A 21,585-nucleotide genomic window follows, 5' to 3' on the forward strand; every position below is an offset into this window, starting at 1 on the left:
AGCAACAAGCTCCTCTGAGCGTGAGCGGGACAGGGAGGAAGAGGAGGAAGGAGAGAGAGCATCTGAAGGGACAGGTACAGTATCTCTTGGAAATCTAGTTGTAGACTTCTGTATTTTACTTTAGCGGAGTCCAGTGTGGCAGATGAAGTTTCATTATGAAACTTGACAGCTCCGAGTGCAAACTAGTGGCAAAAAAAAAACTCAAGGTCAAATCTAAATGAATGTATCAGTTCACTGACAAGATAGTCTGTCATTCAGACAAAGATTTGACACCACGGGTAGCATAGATTGATCTGGAGAGTGAGTGAAATGGATGGGTTAGAAATGGAAAGCAACAGGATGGAATAAAACTGGAGAAAAGCGCAGATTTTATTCACCTCCTTTTGTGATTTTTTAAAAAATGACAATGCATCAGAGCATCACAGAGCGGGGGACGGACGACAGAATCACGGCCACAAATATTCAACTTCATCTGAACATGAACATGAGGCGAAAATAACACAGAAGACGGGCTGCTGTTTTCTGTAGAAGTAACAGCTTATAGGAACAAAAGGTCCGTTTCCACTTTCGGAACCTCCGGGTACAGTATTTGCACTTCTCCTTTTCATCAGGCTGTCCTAAAACCATTTTGCAGACAAGTTCAGGGATCAACGAAGTACCTATGTGCTTGGAAAAGGCCAGGTAGAGTCGTCAGGCGGGACTTGTGGAAATAAAATGGGCAGATGTTGCCAAACAACCGACATTTGTAAAATTGGAAAAGCTGCTAGAGAAGGAAGGAAAAAAATAAATTGCCATTTCTAAACTCCAAATGTTGAAAATCCCTCCACAATGTGGTCATTGTGACTACCTGACCCTAATATAAATATTTTATAATAAACATTTCCCTATAGGAGTCTCTCCCCAGGCCTCTACAGCAAAACTAATCATCGGCCTTGTTCGAGATGAGCAGCACCTCGCCTGAAAAACACACGAGAGCAGACAGGTGCAGCAGGGGGAGTGGCTGAAAGCCGCCATTTAAGTCGGACAGATTTTCCTACGTGTAGGTGACGATGGATGACGATATCATGTTTGCGTTAATTTTTGTTTAATTTGTAATTTTGATTCTGGTGCCTGTTAGCAACTGAAACACATCCTCACATGCTTGTGGATATCATATAATGTAGACACATTCATATGAAGATATGACTGTAATAATAAGTAAAGGTTTTCAGCTGTAGTTTTTAGTGTGCTCATAGGAAATGTGACAAAAGAAAATAAATCACAGATCAACATAACATGATTTACAAAAGACACATGATCAACTAACGTTTCGCATTCTACCACAGGATATATGGATCAGAATGGAAACCAATCAGATCTTAGATCAGGTGAGAGCCAGGCGTTTCCAATCATGCCCTAGGTCAGGGGTGTCAAATTCTAACTCACACTGGGCCGAAATGAAAATCTGGGATGGAGTCGAGGGCCAAACTTAATGTTTTTTGAAAAAGTGACGGCAAATTTGCACATTTTCTTTATGAACATATATGCAATTTAGAACCTTTTAATTTGGAAACAAACTTATTTTTGCATCAACACTGAATGTGGAATAACCAAATTACACACGAGCAAGTCCGTTTAAAATAAAAGGCATCAGTGGTATTCATTACTTGTGGTATATTCAGCATTTTTAAAATCTATTCAGGATTTATGTTTTCTTGTTATTAATTTTTCTTATATTTTATTCTCCTTTTTTTCTCCTGTAATACGTGTCATCGCTGCTGTGACATCTAGTTTTCCCCACTGAGGAACAATAAAGGGAATTTCTATTCTCTTCATTTATCAGCAGCCTTTCCACTTCCTGTTTTACTGTAAAATCTTTTCTCACGGGCCAACAACAAAATAAAAATATCATTTTATCTTAAATGAAAATGCAATATCTCACCTGTTAACTTTCATGTTTTGGAGCAGAAAAAGAGCATAAAACCAACATATTTAAAGCTCAGTTTGCTCCACTGGTTTACTGTGATGCTCACCTGTTCCAGCCAGATACCTGCATCATGGTGTTGAGCTGAGGAGGAGACTCCTGTTGTTTTGTTCATCTTCATCATAATAATGACAACATTAGATGACAACAGGTACTCACATAGGCTTGTGCTGCTGAACATGGAGAGCATCTGAGCAGCTTGACCAAGTTGTTGTGTGTCGGGGAGGAAAAATAACTACAGCAGCCAGAGGCATACTGATTTGAGCGTGTCACTGCTCGCTGGAGTTATATCAGCTCGGTCTGGAAGTTAGTTGGAAAACGTTCTCTTTCAGTCGTGAACACATTACTGAGCGGTTAAAATCTCAGTTTCTGGGCTTCAACGTCGGCAAATAGCTGAGTATGTTTATTTTTATGAGTCCAAAGAGACTTACAAGTGATAATCGACATGTTGCCCTTGAGGCTAACAACAACAATAACAACAACAACAACAACCAATTTCCAGTCAGTCGTAGGGGGCAGTGAGGCAGCATGATGAATCATGGAGAGGAGGGAACAAGGAGTGGACAGTAGAGAGGGGGACGGATGCAGGGAGGGTGCTAGTTTAGAAGATGCTTTCTAAAGAGCAGGGTCTTCAGGAGTTTCTTGAAAGTCGAAAAGGAAGCCGCTGTTCTGGTAGTATTTGGTAGGTCATTCCACATTTGTGGAACGATGCATGAGAAGAGTCTGGATTGTCCTGAGCGTGGTGTAGGCACTGCTAGCCAACGATCCTGTGATGACCGGAGTGGCCGGGCCGAGACGTAAGGCTTCGCAAGAGGATTCAGGTAGATGGGAGCCGTACCATCTCGGACTTTGTATGCTAGTGTTAGCAATTTGAATTTGATGCGCGCAGCTAGCGGTAGCCAGTGGAGCTGGAGTAAACTCTGCGCTGAGTGAGAGGAGTGTTTAGTTTGTCCGAGACAGCAGAGCTGCAGACATCGGCAGCAGACGCTAGAAAAAACACAAAGGAGGGGGCGCTTCGGCTCTGCGCTAACACCGCAAAGCATCATGGGATATGTAGTGTTTGCAGAAAAATCGGCCAGCGGGTCAGTTTTAATATATTTTTGATATTTATCCCGCGGGCCACATAAAAATGCTCCGCAGGCCTTGTGTCTTACACATGTGCTCTAGGTTTTGCAGCCAGTGGAGAGCAACTGCAGCGCCTTGCTCCAAAATCTGCGGCCGCCTTGATCCCACGAGGTTATCGTTGCCTACATAGACATGACGTCAGAGCAAGTCGGCGTTAAGTTGGACACAAACCGGCATGCACTGCGCACCGATCACCGGTGATCTAATCTGCGCAGAACTGGCTCATCTCGAACGGTCATTTACATGGGCCTTGAGGGCGTTGATTTATGTATCCACAAGAGGAAGCTGTCAATTTGGTTCCGTGCATGCTCTAAGGGGTGACACAGACTCCTTAATCAGCTTGTGTCTGTAAACATCAAGCTATGTGAGGAAGAGGAGGGAGGGGAATGAAATAGGTTTTATCTTTTGTGTACTGGTGCTAAGTAATAGGTACATCAGGCTAATGTATTAGCCTGTTTTAACGTTAGCAGGGTGAGTTAGCATCGCCAGTGCAGGAATCCTACTGGTTGCAGATGTCTACCTGCTTGAACAATGTAGATTTGAATAAAATTAGTGATAAGCAGCACCTTCAGAACATGATTAAGGCTTAGGAGATAAATCTGCAGTTAGAATCAGGCGTCTGTCTGAGCAGGAACATGTAGAAAACAGTGCTATTAAGGCTATTTGTGTGTTGGTGCATGATAGGTGTTGCTTTCAGCTCCTTCCTGTAGGGAATGAGGAGCAGGTGGGAAGCTATAGCTGTTCAAATGTTAAACTCTCTTCCTCCTATCCTTCAAGACATCCCGCTAAGGAACCCATCATTAAGGAACTTCTATTGAGAAGACAGTTTAAATTCCTGTACGCTTCTTGAGGATGTCAGAAAGAAGTAGAGATGGCGTATGCAAAATTAAAAATGTCTTTATTTCAGTTAAAATTGTGATTTTTTCAGATTACCACAAGTCTGTAGAACACATACCTGAAACTCATGATTACAATGTTAAACCATCTGTGCACGAGGAGAAAAGGGAAATGGCAGAGTATGGAGAAAGGCGTGCTGAAATAACAGGTAGAGTGTGATGGCATTTAAATAAAAAAATTGCATAAAAGCATCAATTTTTGTTCTGTTTTGTTTTGAGGATATAAACATGATAAGCATGGACATATAGTGACAAGCTCTTCCAGCCATGAGGGGGACAGAGTGGAGGAGGAAGCGCATGGAGAAGGAACAGCTGACAGGACAGGTATCTGAGTAGAGTAGTGAACATGGTAGAAATATCCCAGTAGATAAATCTCCCAAACTGGATGTCCTGGAATAAAAATAATAGATTAGATCAGGGGTATTAAATTCTGGGCCTGGAGGACCAGTATCCAGTAGGTTTTAGTAGTTTCTCTGCTCCAACACGCTTGGTTCAGTGGTTGAATCCCCTCTGCAGCAGCTCATCAAGCTCTGCAGAAGCCTGTTAATCACCTGCTGATTGAAATCAGGTGTGTTGAGCCAGAGTTAAAACTAAAACGTGCTGGACACCGGCTCTCCGGGCCCTGAACTGAATAACCGTGGATTAGATCTTGAGATTCTGATCGTTAAGATGCTGATAAATGTGATGTCAGTCCCCCACAAGTCTGATGAGCGTGTTCAGGAAGGCCAGAGTTCAACGACTGCATCTGAAATGGAGTATTTAAACACCGACAGGAAAGGTAACCTGCTTTTATGATCTGTAGGTAGTTTTTGTCTTTAAAGATGAACAAGAGAGAAGTAAAAGTGTAGAAGCACGAGAAATGTTGTTTCCTAAATGATGTAACTCGTTTAAAATTAAACTGAAACTTCAATATTCTAAATGTCTCATATTGACTGAACAGATGGCAAAAAAATGACAGAATACCAGATACAGTTTGCTAAATTAGATCTCAGGATTTTCCATGTTCGATGGTTTTGGCTCTTTATGTGAATGACAACCATTATACAACAGCTTTCCCCATCTTGGTGGATCGCGAACATGACAGTCAGGTTCAGGAAAGAGCCTCATCGGAGCACCGGGAAGATGAGCAAACGGAAAGAAACGGTAAAAAACACGTTTTGGCTCATGTTGGTACAGATTAGGTTTTAGTTTATTTAGATGTTAGTTTAGTGTTTAAATTTTAAAGCAAGAACATTGGAAATATAGGGTTTTGGAGATTATGAATTTTAACCAATGAGCTGTTTCTGTGATGTGGCAGTTTCCAACATGTTTGATGGAGACCAGATTTATAGCCATGGCACGCCTTCTTCTGAGCACAAGAACACAGGTACTGTATGATCTTACCTGTTGTAGTTGGCTCTTTAAATTATCTCCTTTTTGAAGAAATATAAATTAATGCTGATCAGAAAAAGCTAAAACCTTTCATAATGTCAAGAACTTACTCCCTCATCTGCTTTCTTCACGACTTTTTTCACAGTCAGCCGAAGTGAGACAGTTCCCCCACATGTTTGAGGGTTAAGTTTAGACACATGAATGGGGTAAAAAGGGCATGAGGATGTGCATAAATAAAGAGAAGGTAGTTTCTATATGAGTGGTTTGTTTAAATTCAGTTGTGGTCAATCCAAAATTGAGGCCTTCTTTGAAATTTTAAACTTTATGAAAGAAATCTGTGTCAAGGAACTTAAAAATTGGAGGAAGAAGTAGTTTTTTTTTATTTACAGTGGTGTGAAAAGCAATTTGCCCCCTTCCTGATTTCTTATTCTTTTGCATGTTTGTCGCACAAAATGTTTCTGATCATCAAACACATTTACCGTAAATCCTCTAATATTAGCCTGTATTTAATTAACTGCTGGGTATCATATTTTGGCCGGTGTCGGAGTCGGCGGAGGTGAATAATGGCCGATTTTTTATTGTGGCCGGGTGGAATGTGGTAACAAGCAAGTACCACAGGGGGGGGCGGTTGAGTCATCCGTCTCACTTTTGATTTGCCAGTGATAGACCGCGAGGGTAACTTTAACCGTGCGGAGACGAAGAGGAGGCGAAAATTTGATATCAAGTTCAAAGAGAACGTGCTGATTATGCTGCAGAATACTCTGGGGAGCAGTAGCAGGGGTTGTATGAACTAGTCACTAGTCGACTTCACCGCTCTATAGTGACTTGTTATGCCTGTCATCGACTAGTCGCTGTCACGTGATAATGACCGGCAAGATGCAGTCCGCGGAAAAGACAGCAGCCTGCTGTCAGCAGGTGACAAGCTCCTGCGCGTCGGGAGGCAACGCACTGTGCCAGAGTGTCGGTATCTGACGCCCGCCGTAAAACGGACATTTAACCAAATTGTGACGTTTACCCTCTTGCAATTTAACCTTCCCCTCACCCCCATCCTAATCTTAACCAGCTTGCGCATGCAATGCTCTGATCGTTGATGCGTTCCAGACATCTGTGTCCTGAGCAGGGCCACAGTAACATTATCAAATCAGGTGTGGCCACCTCAAAAACTAATTTAACACGCGATCGTTCATGTCGGCTCATTTCCTTCAATGTTTTCTGTCTTTTATTCTTTTATTTGTGCCTGATGCGTTTCGCTGCTGTGAATCGGGGGGCATCACCTGCTTTGTCCTCGGTGACGCACCTAACTGATGCGGCCGGGAGCACTTTTGCGGTCGGTAGATCTTTTAGAACTGCAGTTCAAAGGTAACTCATAAGGTGAATATATATAAACCCAGGTAGCAGTTTTTCTTTAGGATTGAGAGGAGATGCAGGAAGATAATAAACAGGCAGGACAGAAAAATAGTCAAATATAAACAAGTTAGTTTTTGTACCTGGTGGTTGCAACAAACAGACACCATTGAAGGTAATCAGAAGTGAGGAACAGAAAATGAAATAATTATTTTAATGTTTAGAGCAGCAGGAACTCCGAGAGGCTGCAGGCGCATCAGTGAGTTTGCGGCTGCTGCGCAGGGGGAGGGGGGAGAGGGCTGAAGCAGGGGGAGGGGGGAGATGGCTGAAGCAGAAACTACCGTTGTTAAAAGAAATGTGTTTAACTTTGACAATGTGGGCGCAATTTTAATTGTCAAAAACTCCAGCGAACCATTAGTTCATTTTGCTCAAATAGAAATAGAGGCCTGCCTCAAATTCTGGTCCTCCTTCCAATAATGGCCTGGAGCTTGATGAGCTTGAGTCAAATACAGGCCCGGGCCTGTACTAGAGGATTTACGGTAACCATTAGTCAAAGATAACACAAGTAAACACAAAATGCAGTTTTGAAATGATTGTTTTTATTATTTAGGGAGAGAACAAAATCCAAACCTACATTGCCCTGTGTGAAAAGTAATTGCCCCCCTTGTTAAAAAATAACCCAACTTTGGTGTTTCACACCTGAGTTCAATTTCTGTAGCCACCCCCAAGTCTGATTACTGCCACACCTGTTTCAGTCAAGAAATCACTTAAATATGAGCTGCCTGACACAGAGAAGTAGACCAAAAGCACCTCAAAAGCTAGACATCATGCCAAGATCCAAAGAAATTCAAGAACAAATTAGAACAAAAGTAATTCAGATCTATCAGTCTGGTAAAGGTTATAAAGCCATTTCTAAAGCTTTGGGACTCCAGCGAACCACAGTGAGAGCCATTATCCACAAATAGCAACAACATGGAACAGTGGTGAACCTTTCCAGGAGTGGGCGGCCGACCAAAATTACCCCAAGAGCGCAGAGACAACTCATCCGAGAGGTCACTAAAGACCCCAGGACAACTTCTAAAGAACTGCAGGCCTCACTTGCCTCAATTAAGGTCAGTGTTCACGACTCCACCATAAGAAAGAGACTGGGCAAAAATGACCTGCATGGCAGATTTCCAAGACACAAACCACTGTTAAGCAATAAGAACATTAGGGCTCGTCTCAATTTTGCTAAGAAACATCTCAACGATTGCCAAGACTTTTGGGGAAAGTACCTTGTGGACTGATGAGACAAAAGCTGAACCTTTTGGAAGGGCAAACGTCCCGTTACATCTGGCGTAGAAGTAACCCAGCATTTCAGACAAAGAACATCATACCAACAGTAAAATATGGTGGTGGTAGTGTGATGGTCTGGGGTTGTTTTGCTGCTTCAGGAACTGGAAGGCTTGCTGTGATAAATGGAACCATGAATTCTACTGTCTACCAAAACATCCTGAAGGAGAATGTCCGGCCATCTGTTCGTCAACTAAAGCTGAAGCGATCTTGGGTGCTGCAGCAGGACAATGACCCAAAACACACCAGCAAATCCACCTCTGAATGGCTGAAGAACAACAAAATGAAGACTTTGGAGTGGCCTTGTCAAAGTCCTGACCTGAATCCTATTGAGATGCTATGGCATGACCTTAAAAAGGCGGTCCATGCTAGAAAACCCTCAAATAAAGCTGAATTACAACAATTCTGCAAAGATGAGTGGGCCAAAATTCCTCCAGAGCGCTGTAAAAGACTTGTAGCAAGTTATCACAAACGCTTGATTGCAGTTATTGCTGCTAAGGGAGGCCCAACCAGTTATTAGGTTCAGGGGGCAATTACTTTTTCACACAGAGCAATGTAGGTTTGGATTTTGTTCTCTCCCTAAATAATAAAAACCATCATTACAAAACTGCATTTTGTGTTTACTTGTGTTATCTTTGACTAATGGTTAAATGTGTTTGATGATCAGAAACATTTTGTGTGACAAACATGCAAAAGAATAAGAAATCAGGAAGGGGGCAAATGGTTTTTCACACCACTGTAAATCTGCAAAACAATCTTTAGTGTTCCAATCTCCCACAAGTCTTAAAGACATGAACATGAAATTCATGGTTAAAAAACATCCTCACCAGAGCACGGACAGCACAAGGCTCTTTGCAGTAGGAGTTTATTGTGATCTTTAATACAGTAATCAGGAATATCAGGGGACATTTCAGTGAAATATACCATTATCTAAATGCTCAGATGTATTTAAGATGTATGACCTACATCCTAAAAAAACAAACCTAAGCATGGGCTCAAAGGGGGTCATAGGAACGACAACATGGAAAGGACAGGTCACAGTTTTTAGGGAAAATTTAGTGACATTTTAAGAATAATCAGCATATACATCTTACCTAAACACTAAAACAGAACAAGTGGATCTAAATGTTTGGTTCTAACACTGATTACTATTATTGTGTCAGTCTTGCAAACAAAGTGGTATCTAAATTCAGTAAACACATATTGAAATTATAACAAAAATTAATGTTTAATACCTGTCCCCACCCCAAAAATGGTGTTCATGCTGAAAGGAGTGCTATTGTTTTTGATGTAGTGGTAACGTGTTCTGGTAAAGTCCATATTAGATACGTTTACAAAAAATACTTAAAATAACAAAAATGTAAAGGTAAAAATTAATTTACAAAACTTTTTTTTTTCTCAGATGCTCACAGTTTTCACAGACACACACATAAAACTCATGGAAATGCACACGACACTCAGGGACATGCACACAAGACTCAGGGACATGTGCACGACACTCAGGGACATGCACACAAGACTCAGGGACATGTGCACGACACTCAGGGACATGCACACAAGACTCAGGGACATGTGCACGACACTCAGGGACATGCACACAAGACTCAGGGACATGCACATAAAACTCATGGAAATGCACACGAGACTTGGGGACATGCACACAAGACTCAGGGGCATGTGCACGACACTCAGGGACATGCACACAAGACTCGGGGACATGCACATGACACTCAGGGACATGCACACGAGACTCAGGGACATGCACACGAGACTCGGGGACATGCACACGAGACTCGGGGACATGCACATGAGACTCAGGGACATGTACACGAGACTCGGGGACATGTACACGAGACTCAGGGACATGTACACGAGACTCAGGGACATGTACACGAGACTCAGGGACATGCACATAAAACTCTTGGAAATGCACATGAGACTCAGGGACATGCACACAAGACTCAGGGACATGCACATGAGACTCAGGGACATGTACACGAGACTCAGGGACATGTACATAAAACTCTTGGAAATGCACATGAGACTCAGGGACATGCACATGAGACTAAGGGACATGTACACGAGACTCAGGGACATGCACATAAAACTCAGGGACATGCACATGAGACTCAGGGACTTGCACATAAAACTCATGAAAATTCACATCACACCCATGGACATGCACATGATACTCAGGGACATGCACATGAGACTCAGGGACATGTACACGAGACTCAGGGACATGCACATGAGACTCAGGGACATGTACACGAGACTCAGGGACATGTACATAAAACTCTTGGAAATGCACATGAGACTCAGGGACATGCACATGAGACTAAGGGACATGTACACGAGACTCAGGGACATGCACATAAAACTCAGGGACATGCACATGAGACTCAGGGACTTGCACATAAAACTCATGAAAATTCACATCACACCCATGGACATGCACATGATACTCAGGGACATGCACATGAGACTCAGGGACATGTACACGAGACTCAGGGACATGCACATAAAACTCTTGGAAATGCACATGAGACTCAGGGACATGTACACGAGACTCAGGGACATGCACATGAGACTAAGGGACATGTACATGAGACTCAGGGACATGCACATAAAACTCATGGAAATGCACATGAGACTCAGGGACATGCACATAATACTCAGGGACATGCACATGAGACTCAAGGACGTGCACACGAGACTCAAGGACATGCACATAAAACTCATGAAAATTCACATCACACCCATGGACATGCACATAAAACTCATGCAAAAGCACAGGAGACTCAGGGACACGCACACGAAACTCAGGGACATGCACATCACACTCATGGAAATGCACACGAGACTCAGACACATGCACATAAGACTCTTGGAAATTCACCTGAGATTCATGGAAATAGACATGAGACTCATGGACAGGCTCATGAGACTATTGGAAATGCACACAAAACTAATGAAAATGCACATGAGACTAATGGACATGTACATCACACTCATGGAAATGCACATGAAACTCATGGAATTTCACATGAAACTGATGGAAATGTGCATGAGACTAATGAAAATTCAAAGGAGACTCATGGAAATAGCCGTAGAACTCATGGACATGCACATGAGAGTCATGGAAATGCACATGAGACTCAGGGACATGCACAAAAAAATCATGGAAATACACATGAAACTCATGGACATGCACATAAGACTAATGGAAATGTTCATGAGTCTGAGAGTCATAGACATACACACGAGATTCATGGACATGCATATGAGACTAACGGAAATGAACACAAGACTAATGGAAATGCACATGAGACTCATGGAAATTCACCCAAGACTCATGGACATGCACATGAGAGTCATAGAAGCGCACCCGAGTCTCATGAAAATGCACACGGAACTCAGGGACATGCATATAGGACTCATGGAAATGCACATGAGCGTAATGGAAATGCACATGAGGCTCACGGAAATGCACATGAGACCAATAGAAATCCACATGAGATTCATGGAAACACACATAAGATTCATGCAAATGCACATGAGACCAATGGAATTGCACATGAGACTCGGGGACATGCAAATGAGACTACTGGAAATGCGCATGAGAGTCATGGACATGCACGTAAGACTCTGGGACATGCAAACGAGACCAATGGAAATGCACATGAGAGTCATGGCCACAAAACAACCCCACTGGGACATGGAGAGGAGGAGCTTGACAGAAACTTTGCGAGGACAGGTAATCTGTTAGATGCTGTACTAGCTATGTTCTTTGGAATTCTAGTGACAGAAATATTATGTAGATTACAACACAAACACATAAAAGTTTAAATTGATATAGAATGTTTACCTGTAAACCTAATGATTTATTTCAGACCCTCGCAAGTCTCACAAACACAAGACTATTGGTCATGCACATGAAAGTTATGGCCACAAAACAACAAGCACACATGGACATGGAGAAGACGAGCATACACACCAAAATGTTGAAATGACAGGTAACCTTCTAGATTTAGCAGTGGTTGTCCTTTAAACTGTAGTATGAAAATGACAAGATCTCGTTACCTGAGATCCAGATTGCATATTGTCTCAACAATGTAAAAAAGAAATTATGAATGTTCAGTTAAATCTCCCCGCTGCCCTTTATTAACTCAACTGACCTGGAGCCAGCTGTACAATCTTATCTAAATACTTTCTCTTTTAAACCTAAAAAGGTTTGGTTTTATTAAACCAATCCTGTTCTGGCAGTGTAGGCGCATAGAACAATGTAGCTGAGCGCCTATAACTCTGTCAGGGCAGATCATCCTATTGGGTAGTTCATTTGAATGAATTTATGACAGATCACATTCACATAAAAGTGGAATGGTACCTAAAGAAACTTTTTGAAGTAGAAATGTATACAAATGCTTACCTGTAAACCTAATAGGTTCTCCAAACCCTCATGAGTCTCACAGACATGCTCATGAGACTCACGGCCATCAACAAGTAACAAGCTCACAGGAACATGGAGAAGATGAACACACACGTCGAACAACTAAAGGGGCAGGTAAATAATTTCCACGTAGATCATTTTAACTCTAGTGTTGAAAATATCAAGTAGATGTGTTTAAGAAGCATCACACTCAAATGACCAGAATGCTGAAAAACCTGTAAGTGTTTACAAATTAACGTGATAGTGATTTCAGAACTCCACGAGTCTCACGGACACAAAACAACGGGGTCACACGGACATGGAGATGCAGATCAAGTACACAGTAAAGCTGAAAGATCAGGTGAATCTATAGATTTCTTTCAAAATGGCAAAATTAATCAGCAGGTGATAATTTGGGGGGGGGGGGGGGGGGGAATTAAAAACTGGAGGTCAAACAACAAATGTTTACCTGTAATCTTATTAACTATAGGTTCATCACACCATCACGATTCTCACAGGCATGTGCATGAGAGCCACAGACACAAATCAGCAGGGTCACATGGAGAAACTGAAATAACAGGTAATTATTACTCTGTAGTGGCAGCTAAAACCCTGTAAGCTAGTAAAAAAAACATCAAGAAGATCAATTTCCCAAAAACAGAATTTCATAGCCAGTAGATAGATTTTTTCAACTGGTGTTTAGCCTACTTGTTTTTATTAATAGCACAAGTAGTTTCAGACCCTCATGGGTCTCTCAGAAACACAAGGCTCTCCTGGGGAGGAAGAGCAGGCACACACACAATGCTGAATTGACAGGTATATATTTAGACTCTTGATTTGTTAAGTCTAAAGGCAGAATTACAAAACAGAGCTCCGGAACAAAATAACAGATACTAAAAAAAGCGATGCTTACCTGCAAATGGGGCAACATGTCGCATGGAAATGTACATGAGACACGTCAACAGGCTTGCACACGAAGAAGACGAGCATACACATACAGCATGAAAGCAAAGGCATGTCTCTTAAGGTGTTGTTCTTATGGGAACAGTGTTTTTCAGGTTTAGGTAGGGTGATTTTTTTCAGTAAAAGCAGATCAAAGGGAATAAATCTTTAGGTTACTGTCGTAACCCGGGTTCTCTATCATGAGTGAGATGTCTCACTATGGGATACGCCCCTCCGCGGATTCCTCAGAAGCACGTATCTCAATACGCCAATCCTGATTGGCCAGTGACCGTGACGTATGCGTCACCTGCTACTATAAGTAGCAAGTGTCCCAACGCACGCACCAGAGAACCGGGGTTACAACAGTAACCTAATGTTCTCTTTCTTAACATTTGTTTCGATTTCTCACTATGGGATATGGAGACTCCCGTATTGCCAGACAGCTTATCCAGCGATCACCAACCTACAGAGGTACGTCTTGGCCCGCCGAGGACCCCACACTCAGAATCGTGTGAGTCATTGCAGGGACCGAAACGTCAAGCTTATAGAAGCATGCAAATGCAAGTGGAGAAGCCCAACTTGCTGCAGTACAAATCTCCTGGACTGACAGCCCCCAAAAAAGGGCCCAAAAAGCAGACAGGCCTCTAGTAAAATGGGCCCTGAGCCCTACAGGTGCAGGAGTAAGCCATAGAAATAGCCTCCACAATCCAGTGGGAAAGCCGCTGCTTTGTGACGGGTTTCCCCTTACAAGGTCCACCCCATGACACAAAAAGCTGGTCCCCCCGTGAAGGTTCTCCGTCCGATTAACATACTCCTTGAGCGCGCGGATCGGACACAGCTTGTGCAACCGCTCCTCCTCAGGAGAGGAGAAGGGCGGTGGGTAAAAAGCTGTGTGGGGAATAGGAGAAAATGAGCCCACTACCTTAGGCACAAAGGCAGGGTTGGGCTTCAGGGACACCTTCATGTCACCTGGTGCAAACTGGGTGCAGGATGGGTGCACAGAGAGAGCCTGTAAGTCACTAACTCGCTTTGCAGACACCAAAGCCAGGAGTAGCACCACCTTAAGAAACAGGACCTTAAGGTCCAGGCCGTCCATAGGCTCAAATGGAGGCCCGGAGAGGGCCGACAGCACCAAGGACAGATCCCATGAGGGCACCAGGGGTCGAGACACAGGGAGAAGCCTGCGCGCACCCCTCATGAAGCTACACACCAGGGGGTGTTGACCGGCCAATTTCTTCCCAAAACCCAAGTGTCGGGCGTAAATGGCTGCTAGGTACACTTTAATGGTGGAGAAAGCCATTTTCCCATCCAGCAAGTCTTGCACAGGGCACTGGAAGGGTGAGGCATCCCTGCCCTGACACCAGGCTTCAAACACCCTCCATTTACAGTCATATAGGGATCTAGTGGAGGGGGTCCTGGCATTCTGAATGGTTCAAATGACTGCCTGGGGCAGCTCTGCTGACCCTAACCCGCACCCCTCAGGGGCCAGGCCCACAGGGCCAGTCATTCTGGATGAGGGTGGAATATTGAGCCTCCAGCTTGGGACACCAGGTCCCTGCGAAGCGGCAGTTTCCAAGGTTGGCCCTCCAGGAGCTGGAAAATGTCCGCCACCCAATGCATGGCTGGCCAGTATGGGGCCACCAGAATGAGAGTGTGGCGCTGGGTTCGTACCCTCAACAAGGTGGGTGGTATCAGGGCCACTGGGGGAAAAGCGTAAAGAAGTTCCCGTGGCCAGTCGTGTGCCAGCGCGTCCACGCCGAGTGGAGCGTCTCGGTCGCGCAGGGAGAAAAACAGTGGACACTGAGCATTCTCCTTGGAGGCAAAGAGATCCACTACGGCTGTGCCGAACCGGATCCAAATCTGTTCCAACACTGCTGGATGCAGGCTCCAATCTCCATACAGGGTAGTCCCTCTGGACAACAGATCCGCCCCCGATTCAGAACACCCGGGACGTGGGTGGCTCTGATTGAGAGGAGATGCCTGCTGCACCAGAGGATCAGTCTGCGTGCCAGCGTGTGTAACCGCATGGAGCGCAGCCCCCCTGGTGGTTTATATAAGCCACAGTCGTGGTGTTGTCTGTTCTCACTAGGACATGATGGCTGGAGAGAAAAGGCAGGAAGCGCCTCAGGGCTAGAAAGACCGCGAGGAGTTCCAGACAATTTATGTGTGTCCCCCAGAGCTCTCTGCTCCACACACCCCTGACAGAGTGACCTTCCAGGAGCCCCCCCCCCCAACCTGACAGGTTTGCATCTGTCGTGACAACTTTCCTCACGACAACTAACCCCAAAGGCACCCCCTGTGCCAAGAAGGAGGGGTGACGCCAACAGCGGAGCACCGTGACGCACGCTAAAGAGACCGTCACCCTGCGCGCTCTGTGGCGCACTGGAGAGAGTCCCAGAGAAGCCACCCAGCGTTGAAAATCTCTCATGTGTAGACGGCCGAGTGGTACCACTGAAATACCCGACGCCATGAGACCCAAAAGCCTGAGGCATAACGCAAACCGCACCGAACTGTGTAGGCGGAAGCGCGCCAGGCAGAACGAGAGCGCGTTCACGCGCGGTGCCGAGAGACGGGCCGTGAACGCCTCTGAGTCCAGATTCAGACCTAGAAAGGTTATTTTCTGGGAGGGGAGTAAAGCGCTTTTCTGCCAGTTTATTCTGAAACCCAGACCACACAAGTGAGGGATCACAACCAGCGTGTTCGACGTTGCCTCCTCTCTGGACCGTGCCAGCAGGAGCCAGTCGTCTAAGTACGTGGCCAGCCGAATGCTCCTCTCTCTCAGAGGGGCGATCGCCACCTCCGTACACCTGACAAACACCCTCGGGGTCAGCGAGAGGCCGAAAGGGAGCACGGTATATTCGTAACACACTCCCTGAAAGGCAAACCTCAGAAATTTCCTGTGTGGAGGGTACACGGGAATATGAAAGTACGCGTCCCTCAGATCGATTGAGGTGAACCAGTCGTTCTGGTGAATCAGACGCAAAAGGGATGAGAGCGTGAGCATTTTGAATCTGTTCTTTCTGAGGCATCGGTTCAGGGCCCTCAGATCCAGGATCGGGCGAATACCGGTCCCTCCCCGTTTCGGGACCAGGAAGTACCTGGAGTAGAAACCGCTCTGAGACCGATCGAGAGGCACAATGCATATCGCTCCCTTCTCTAGCAGGGAGGAGATTTCTCCCTGAAGGATGTGAGCTGATGTACCCTGGGCATGGGAGAACACTACGCCGGAGAATCGAGGAGGAACTGAAGCGAATTGGAGCCTGTAACTTCTCAAAATTGTTCTTAGCACCCAATGTGAAGCAGAAACCACTGTCCATTCCTCCATGTGAGTGGAGAGCGGTGACACAGCCATGACACACGGAGCAGCAGCTCCCTCCAGAGGCTATGGGGCCGTGGTGCTTGTGGCAACCACTGCGCATGCGCGGGGGGCTTTGTGCTTTGGCGGCCCTGGCGTACGGGGACGACCCGTGGCTGGCGGGAAAGTCTGCCAGGGGCCACCCCAGCCTGGTTTCGCTCATCGGCATTTAAATTGATTTTTGCTGCGCCCTTGACATTCTGTCTGGATGCGGCGGCGAAATTTTTAATGCTACTTGAGCGTGACATGTTTGTAAAAAACAATGTGAGTGCTTGTGACGTGTGGTTTGAGCCGGCACAGCCGGTTGCACGTCCTGGCCCCACCCTGAACCGCTCGGGGACTCTTCTGAAGGGGTCCCGTGAGGGGGGGGGGGGGGTTGAGCAACATGGTAACACCAAACAGGTGGAGCTGGCGAACGGGGAACTGCCAGCTGCAGCGTTGGGAAGGTAAGAACTCCGTCAGGATGCTCTTTTCTTCTTTCTCACCTGCTGACTGTCGGGTCGGGTGGGTTGTCCTGGTGGCGGAGCGGCTTGGTTGCCGGACCTCTGAGGCCAAACTGGTCGAGGCGCTGAGCCCGAAGGAGCCGGTTGGACTGCTTGAGGCTTCGGTCGCTTCGGGATCCGGAACTGAGGCTGGGCTCAGGCAACTGCCTGAGAAAGAGTCGGCCGAGCCGGCAGAGCAGGTGAAGGCTTACGGGGAAGGCAGAGTTGAAGGGCTTCATCCTCTTTCTTTTTTGCCTCACACCGTTGTTGCATTGATGCCAATGCAGAGCCAAAAATGCCTTCAGATTTACTGAAACACATTCAGGATAATAAAAAATAAATCTGTGTTTAATTTTAACATTAATGATCCTAGACTTTTCAGACCCTCGTGAGACTGACAACCACAAAACAAGCTCACGTGAACACGAGGAGGAAGAGCATAAGCACGTTGAAGCAGAAGAGACGGGTGTGATCTTATAGCTTCTGACTTTGGACTTTTTTGGTCTAAATCACAACAGTTATATAAATGTTATACTGTAACCTCAATGGTAATATTCATTTCAGATGCCCACACACCACATGAGACTCATGGACACAAATCCGTAAGCTCACATGGACACAGAGGAGAGGAGCACACCCGTAATGGCGAAGGGATTGGTACGATCTTTTTAGATGCGTTTATAAATTCTAGTAAACAAGGAATGTAGATGAAAAAGTTACCAATGAATGAATTGCAACATTAATTTCAGACCATTGTGTGAACGTGTGATCGATAGGCACAAATCCGAAATGTTCTTAGGGCTTGGAGAAGAAATACCTTTAAAAATTAAATATAAAAAACGTGCAATTCCTATTCTTTACTCAAAAATGGAACGTGGAAACTCCAAGTGATAAAACTTTATTTTGCTTGTGGTAAATCAGCTGTTCACGACTACAAAGCATCATCGGAACATGAGGAGAAAAGTGGAGGTGAGAATAAATGAATGGATTTTCATTTCATTTTATTGTTCTCATAGATAATCTCAAGACTTTAACTTGAGTCACTGCTGGTATTTCAGACCTCCATATTTCTGAGGAACACACACACAACACTCACGGCCACAAAATAGCATCTAGGCACGGTGATGATGGTGAAGATGATGAAGGTGATGGCCTTAGACATATTAAAGCTGAGAACGAAGGTGTTTTGTTTTAGCTAGTAGATTTAGACTATCTTTAACCACCACATTGATGCAGTAAAAGCTCAGTAGATGTACTCGTACTCTGAATTAAACTTGGCAGCACTCAGTGAAAGTGAAAAACTTCTTTTATCTAAACAATTGGCTGTCGGGCAGCATGAGCCATAATTCTAAATCTTGATCTTGACCATAGCGCTGCACTGTTTTGTTTTTGCCTTACACATTCGCTGATGCTAATCAAAATAAAATAAAAAACAGAATAAAGAAAAACCTTTACTATGTGGACTCTAGCTGCTCCTTTTGCTCTCTCGTATGTGGAAAAAAAATTAAAAAAAAATTAAAAATCCATGTTGCATCGATACAAATAGATTTGTAGTTGCTGCTCATTTGTAGCACACCAAATCTTTGAACCTGGGAGGAAAGGAGGCAGTCATGAGACCACAAGGCACACTTTTGGGGAAAGGGAAGAAGATAATCAAGAGAAGGAAAAACTAAAAACAAAAGGTAGTGTTATTTAAGCTTAGTGGTTCTTAACTGGTTGTATAAATTTACCAAGATTTAAACATGTCTGTTTGATTAAACTCCTGTGCACCGATGTTTGATCAGCGTTTGACTTCAGCTAGTTAGGGTTTTTAATGTTATGACTCATCAGTGTAAATTTCCTTAGAAGTCTTGCTCAAACACCTTTTTTCAGGGTGTTTTCAGGACTTCACATCAAAACTATAAAATTGTAAGATTTCTACGTCTCACCCACAACTGATAAATCCTTCTTAAGGCTTGTTGAGCTAATTGATCTCATTTGGATGCAAATTTTGAATAGATGAGTACCACAGAAATTCTCTTTATTTCAAATGATATTTAACTAGTAAAGAACCACTAAAGTAGTGGCGGGTTTTCTCCTTTAAAGACCAAGTTTGCTGAGAAACTGCTTTTACTTGTTATTTATTTAAATACGACTGGTCACTTTGAGTTTAAAGGTCAATTTAGCTCGTATTTTTATACTGTTCATTTGCAGTGGTTTCTAGTAGGAACGAGTGCGTTGGAAGTCTGTATCTAGAGAAAAAAGCTCTGGTGTACCTGTTTGAGGAAGTGGAAGGCCCAGTCCCAATACTCGCCCTGTGGTCTTCAGCAAAGTTCACTTGGAGGAAGTGCACAGTGGCTTCGAGTGTGTAGTACACAAGTGTGCAAATTATTACCAAACTGGGATAGTGACCATTGCATCTTCAAACCAGGCCCCCACAATGCAGCTCTGAAATCGAGTCAAACCCGGAAGTGAAATGAATTGCAGTTCCACCCTCATCCACTGGGGGCTGGTGTCAGAAGCGAGCAAATCCTCATTGACTCCCATGTTAAAAATACCAATTTCACAGCAGAAATAAGCATGTTTACAGCCTGGTACCAGAACATGTTTTTGGTTTAAATTATCTAGTTTACACTCATGACAACTCTGAGGGGGGTGAATTTTTTTCTCACTCTTCTGTTTAAGTGTATTAAAAGCCTAAAATTCTGTATAATTAATGAGCATCAGACCCACGTGACCACAGAACTAGCTCCGTGAAAAGGCCCCAGTAGGGCCTCGGTCTGGCTTGGAAACTGCTCCGGGATTCTGAGTCTCTGTGTGTGTGTATTCTTGTTTGGATATTGTTTGTGCAATTGTTGGACAAAATGACTTGCTGTGGTATTAATTGCACTAATAGAGCGTCCAAGGAGTCTCCACTTCATTTTTTCTGTAAGTAAAATTATATTTATGTATTTTAGGTCACTGCCGAGCTGAGCTTAGATTTTAACATGTACTGTTTAACCATGAAATTTAAATGTAATAGGGAAAACCCCCAGTGCATTTAACATAATGCTGCACTTTAGAAGATGGGTTGAAATATAACATGTTGGTGGAGCTGGGTTCCCACTATCGGCTTGTGAGACCGATGTTTTCCACCCTTATCCCCTCCCCGCAGCCCGGTCCATCTCTGTCTGATCGCGGCTTCTGTTAGCTGCGCGGGCTGACGGCTGGTTCTCCCAGCAGCTCGGCGCATCTGTCTGATCGCGGCTTCTGTTAGCTGCGCGGGCAGACGGCTGGTTCTTATGGCAAGCCAGAACTGCCAAAATACGCCACTTCTCCCCGCAGCTCGGCGCATCTCTGTCTGATCTGAGTTAGCTTCTACTAGCCGAGACGTTCTCTGCTGTTTGCTGGACGCTAAACCAAAAACAGCCTTCTCTGTCGCAACCCTAACCCTTCATGAACGTTAAGTGACAGCGTAGCATAGATTTGTCAAACTTTTCTGTCTGTTGTCTGTCCGTCTGTTTTCTATCAGAAGATAACACAGGAATTGGAGGTAGAAGACTATTCTTATGTTCAGCCTGCATGTTAATCTCAGAATGACTAATCGTTTTCAAAAATAAGTTAAAAATGGTTTCTCATTGAACCTGCACTTTAAAGTATCTAGGTAGAGTCTAGTGGGATTCCAGATTAGACCCTTGTGTTGTGTTGACTTAAGGTGTGACAGACTCCAGCTGTAGCCCAATAGGTGACAGAAAGTTAAATAAAGATTCCTTCATCTCTCAAGGTCTTCTGAAACTCTTGATCACCGGAGAGCCACAGATCAAACAGTTTCTTGGGACTATATATGACGATTTCATTGGTAAGAGACCAACCTTTTAGCGTATAGTTCAATGAAACACATGGGAAACGAAAGCCTCGTGTTTCTGAATGGCGAGTGTTGTTATTCAAGTGGAAAAATCCCTTCTTTTTTGTTTTTGTGTTGTTCACTTCTTCTTTTTGCTCCTTCTGTCCATTTACATCTGCAACACTCTCATGGTTGATCGCTCTGTGTGCATGACTAAGGTAAGAATTAAGTGTTCATGAAAACAGACCCTGCTTTAACACGTTTTCTCTTATTTTCTGTATGAGAGACACTGAAAATCATTAATTCCTTCACATTTACAGTTTCCATCGTTGACATTTTTCTCCTAACGTATCTCTTTTACAGTTGACGGTTCACAGCCCATTGACTCATAACACTAATTTAAGGAACAATGTCTCATTGCCTCTGTAGTCTGTGAAGTAATTGGCCATTTATATTTATTTACACCCCCCCCCCCCCCCACACACACACACACACGCATGCACACACACACACACCGTCCTAGCATGGTTCCCTCAGTGCTGAG

General features: G+C 44.3%; 1 protein-coding gene across 6 annotated transcripts in view; it reads left to right on the forward strand.

Annotated features, from left to right (window-relative positions):
- The window catches only part of ntng2b (netrin g2b), a 124,493-nt gene that overhangs the window by 88,418 nt on the left and 14,490 nt on the right, over window positions 1-21,585 (forward strand). Inside the window, exons 1-11 of one of the 6 annotated variants that reach the window (XM_054744501.2) lie at window positions 85-4,762; window positions 5,035-5,127; window positions 5,282-5,350; window positions 9,434-11,788; window positions 11,925-12,047; window positions 12,476-12,595; window positions 12,735-12,821; window positions 12,951-13,040; window positions 17,613-17,705; window positions 17,804-17,896; window positions 20,982-21,056. The exons of 1 other annotated variant lie outside the window; for it this stretch is intronic. In XM_054744501.2, the coding sequence (XP_054600476.2) occupies window positions 4,654-4,762; window positions 5,035-5,127; window positions 5,282-5,350; window positions 9,434-11,788; window positions 11,925-12,047; window positions 12,476-12,595; window positions 12,735-12,821; window positions 12,951-13,040; window positions 17,613-17,705; window positions 17,804-17,896; window positions 20,982-21,056 (3,307 nt within the window). In that variant the 5' untranslated portion in view covers window positions 85-4,653. Of the gene's footprint in view, window positions 1-84; window positions 4,763-5,034; window positions 5,128-5,281; window positions 5,351-9,433; window positions 11,789-11,924; window positions 12,048-12,475; window positions 12,596-12,734; window positions 12,822-12,950; window positions 13,041-17,612; window positions 17,706-17,803; window positions 17,897-18,160; window positions 18,859-20,981; window positions 21,057-21,585 lie in introns of those variants that run through there. 4 more of the 6 variants (XM_054744504.2, XM_054744502.2, XM_054744503.2 and 1 more) reach the window with 4 other exon arrangements.

Source organism: Nothobranchius furzeri, chromosome 6 (genome assembly GCF_043380555.1).
Source record: "Nothobranchius furzeri strain GRZ-AD chromosome 6, NfurGRZ-RIMD1, whole genome shotgun sequence".
Lineage (NCBI taxonomy): Eukaryota > Metazoa > Chordata > Actinopteri > Cyprinodontiformes > Nothobranchiidae > Nothobranchius > Nothobranchius furzeri.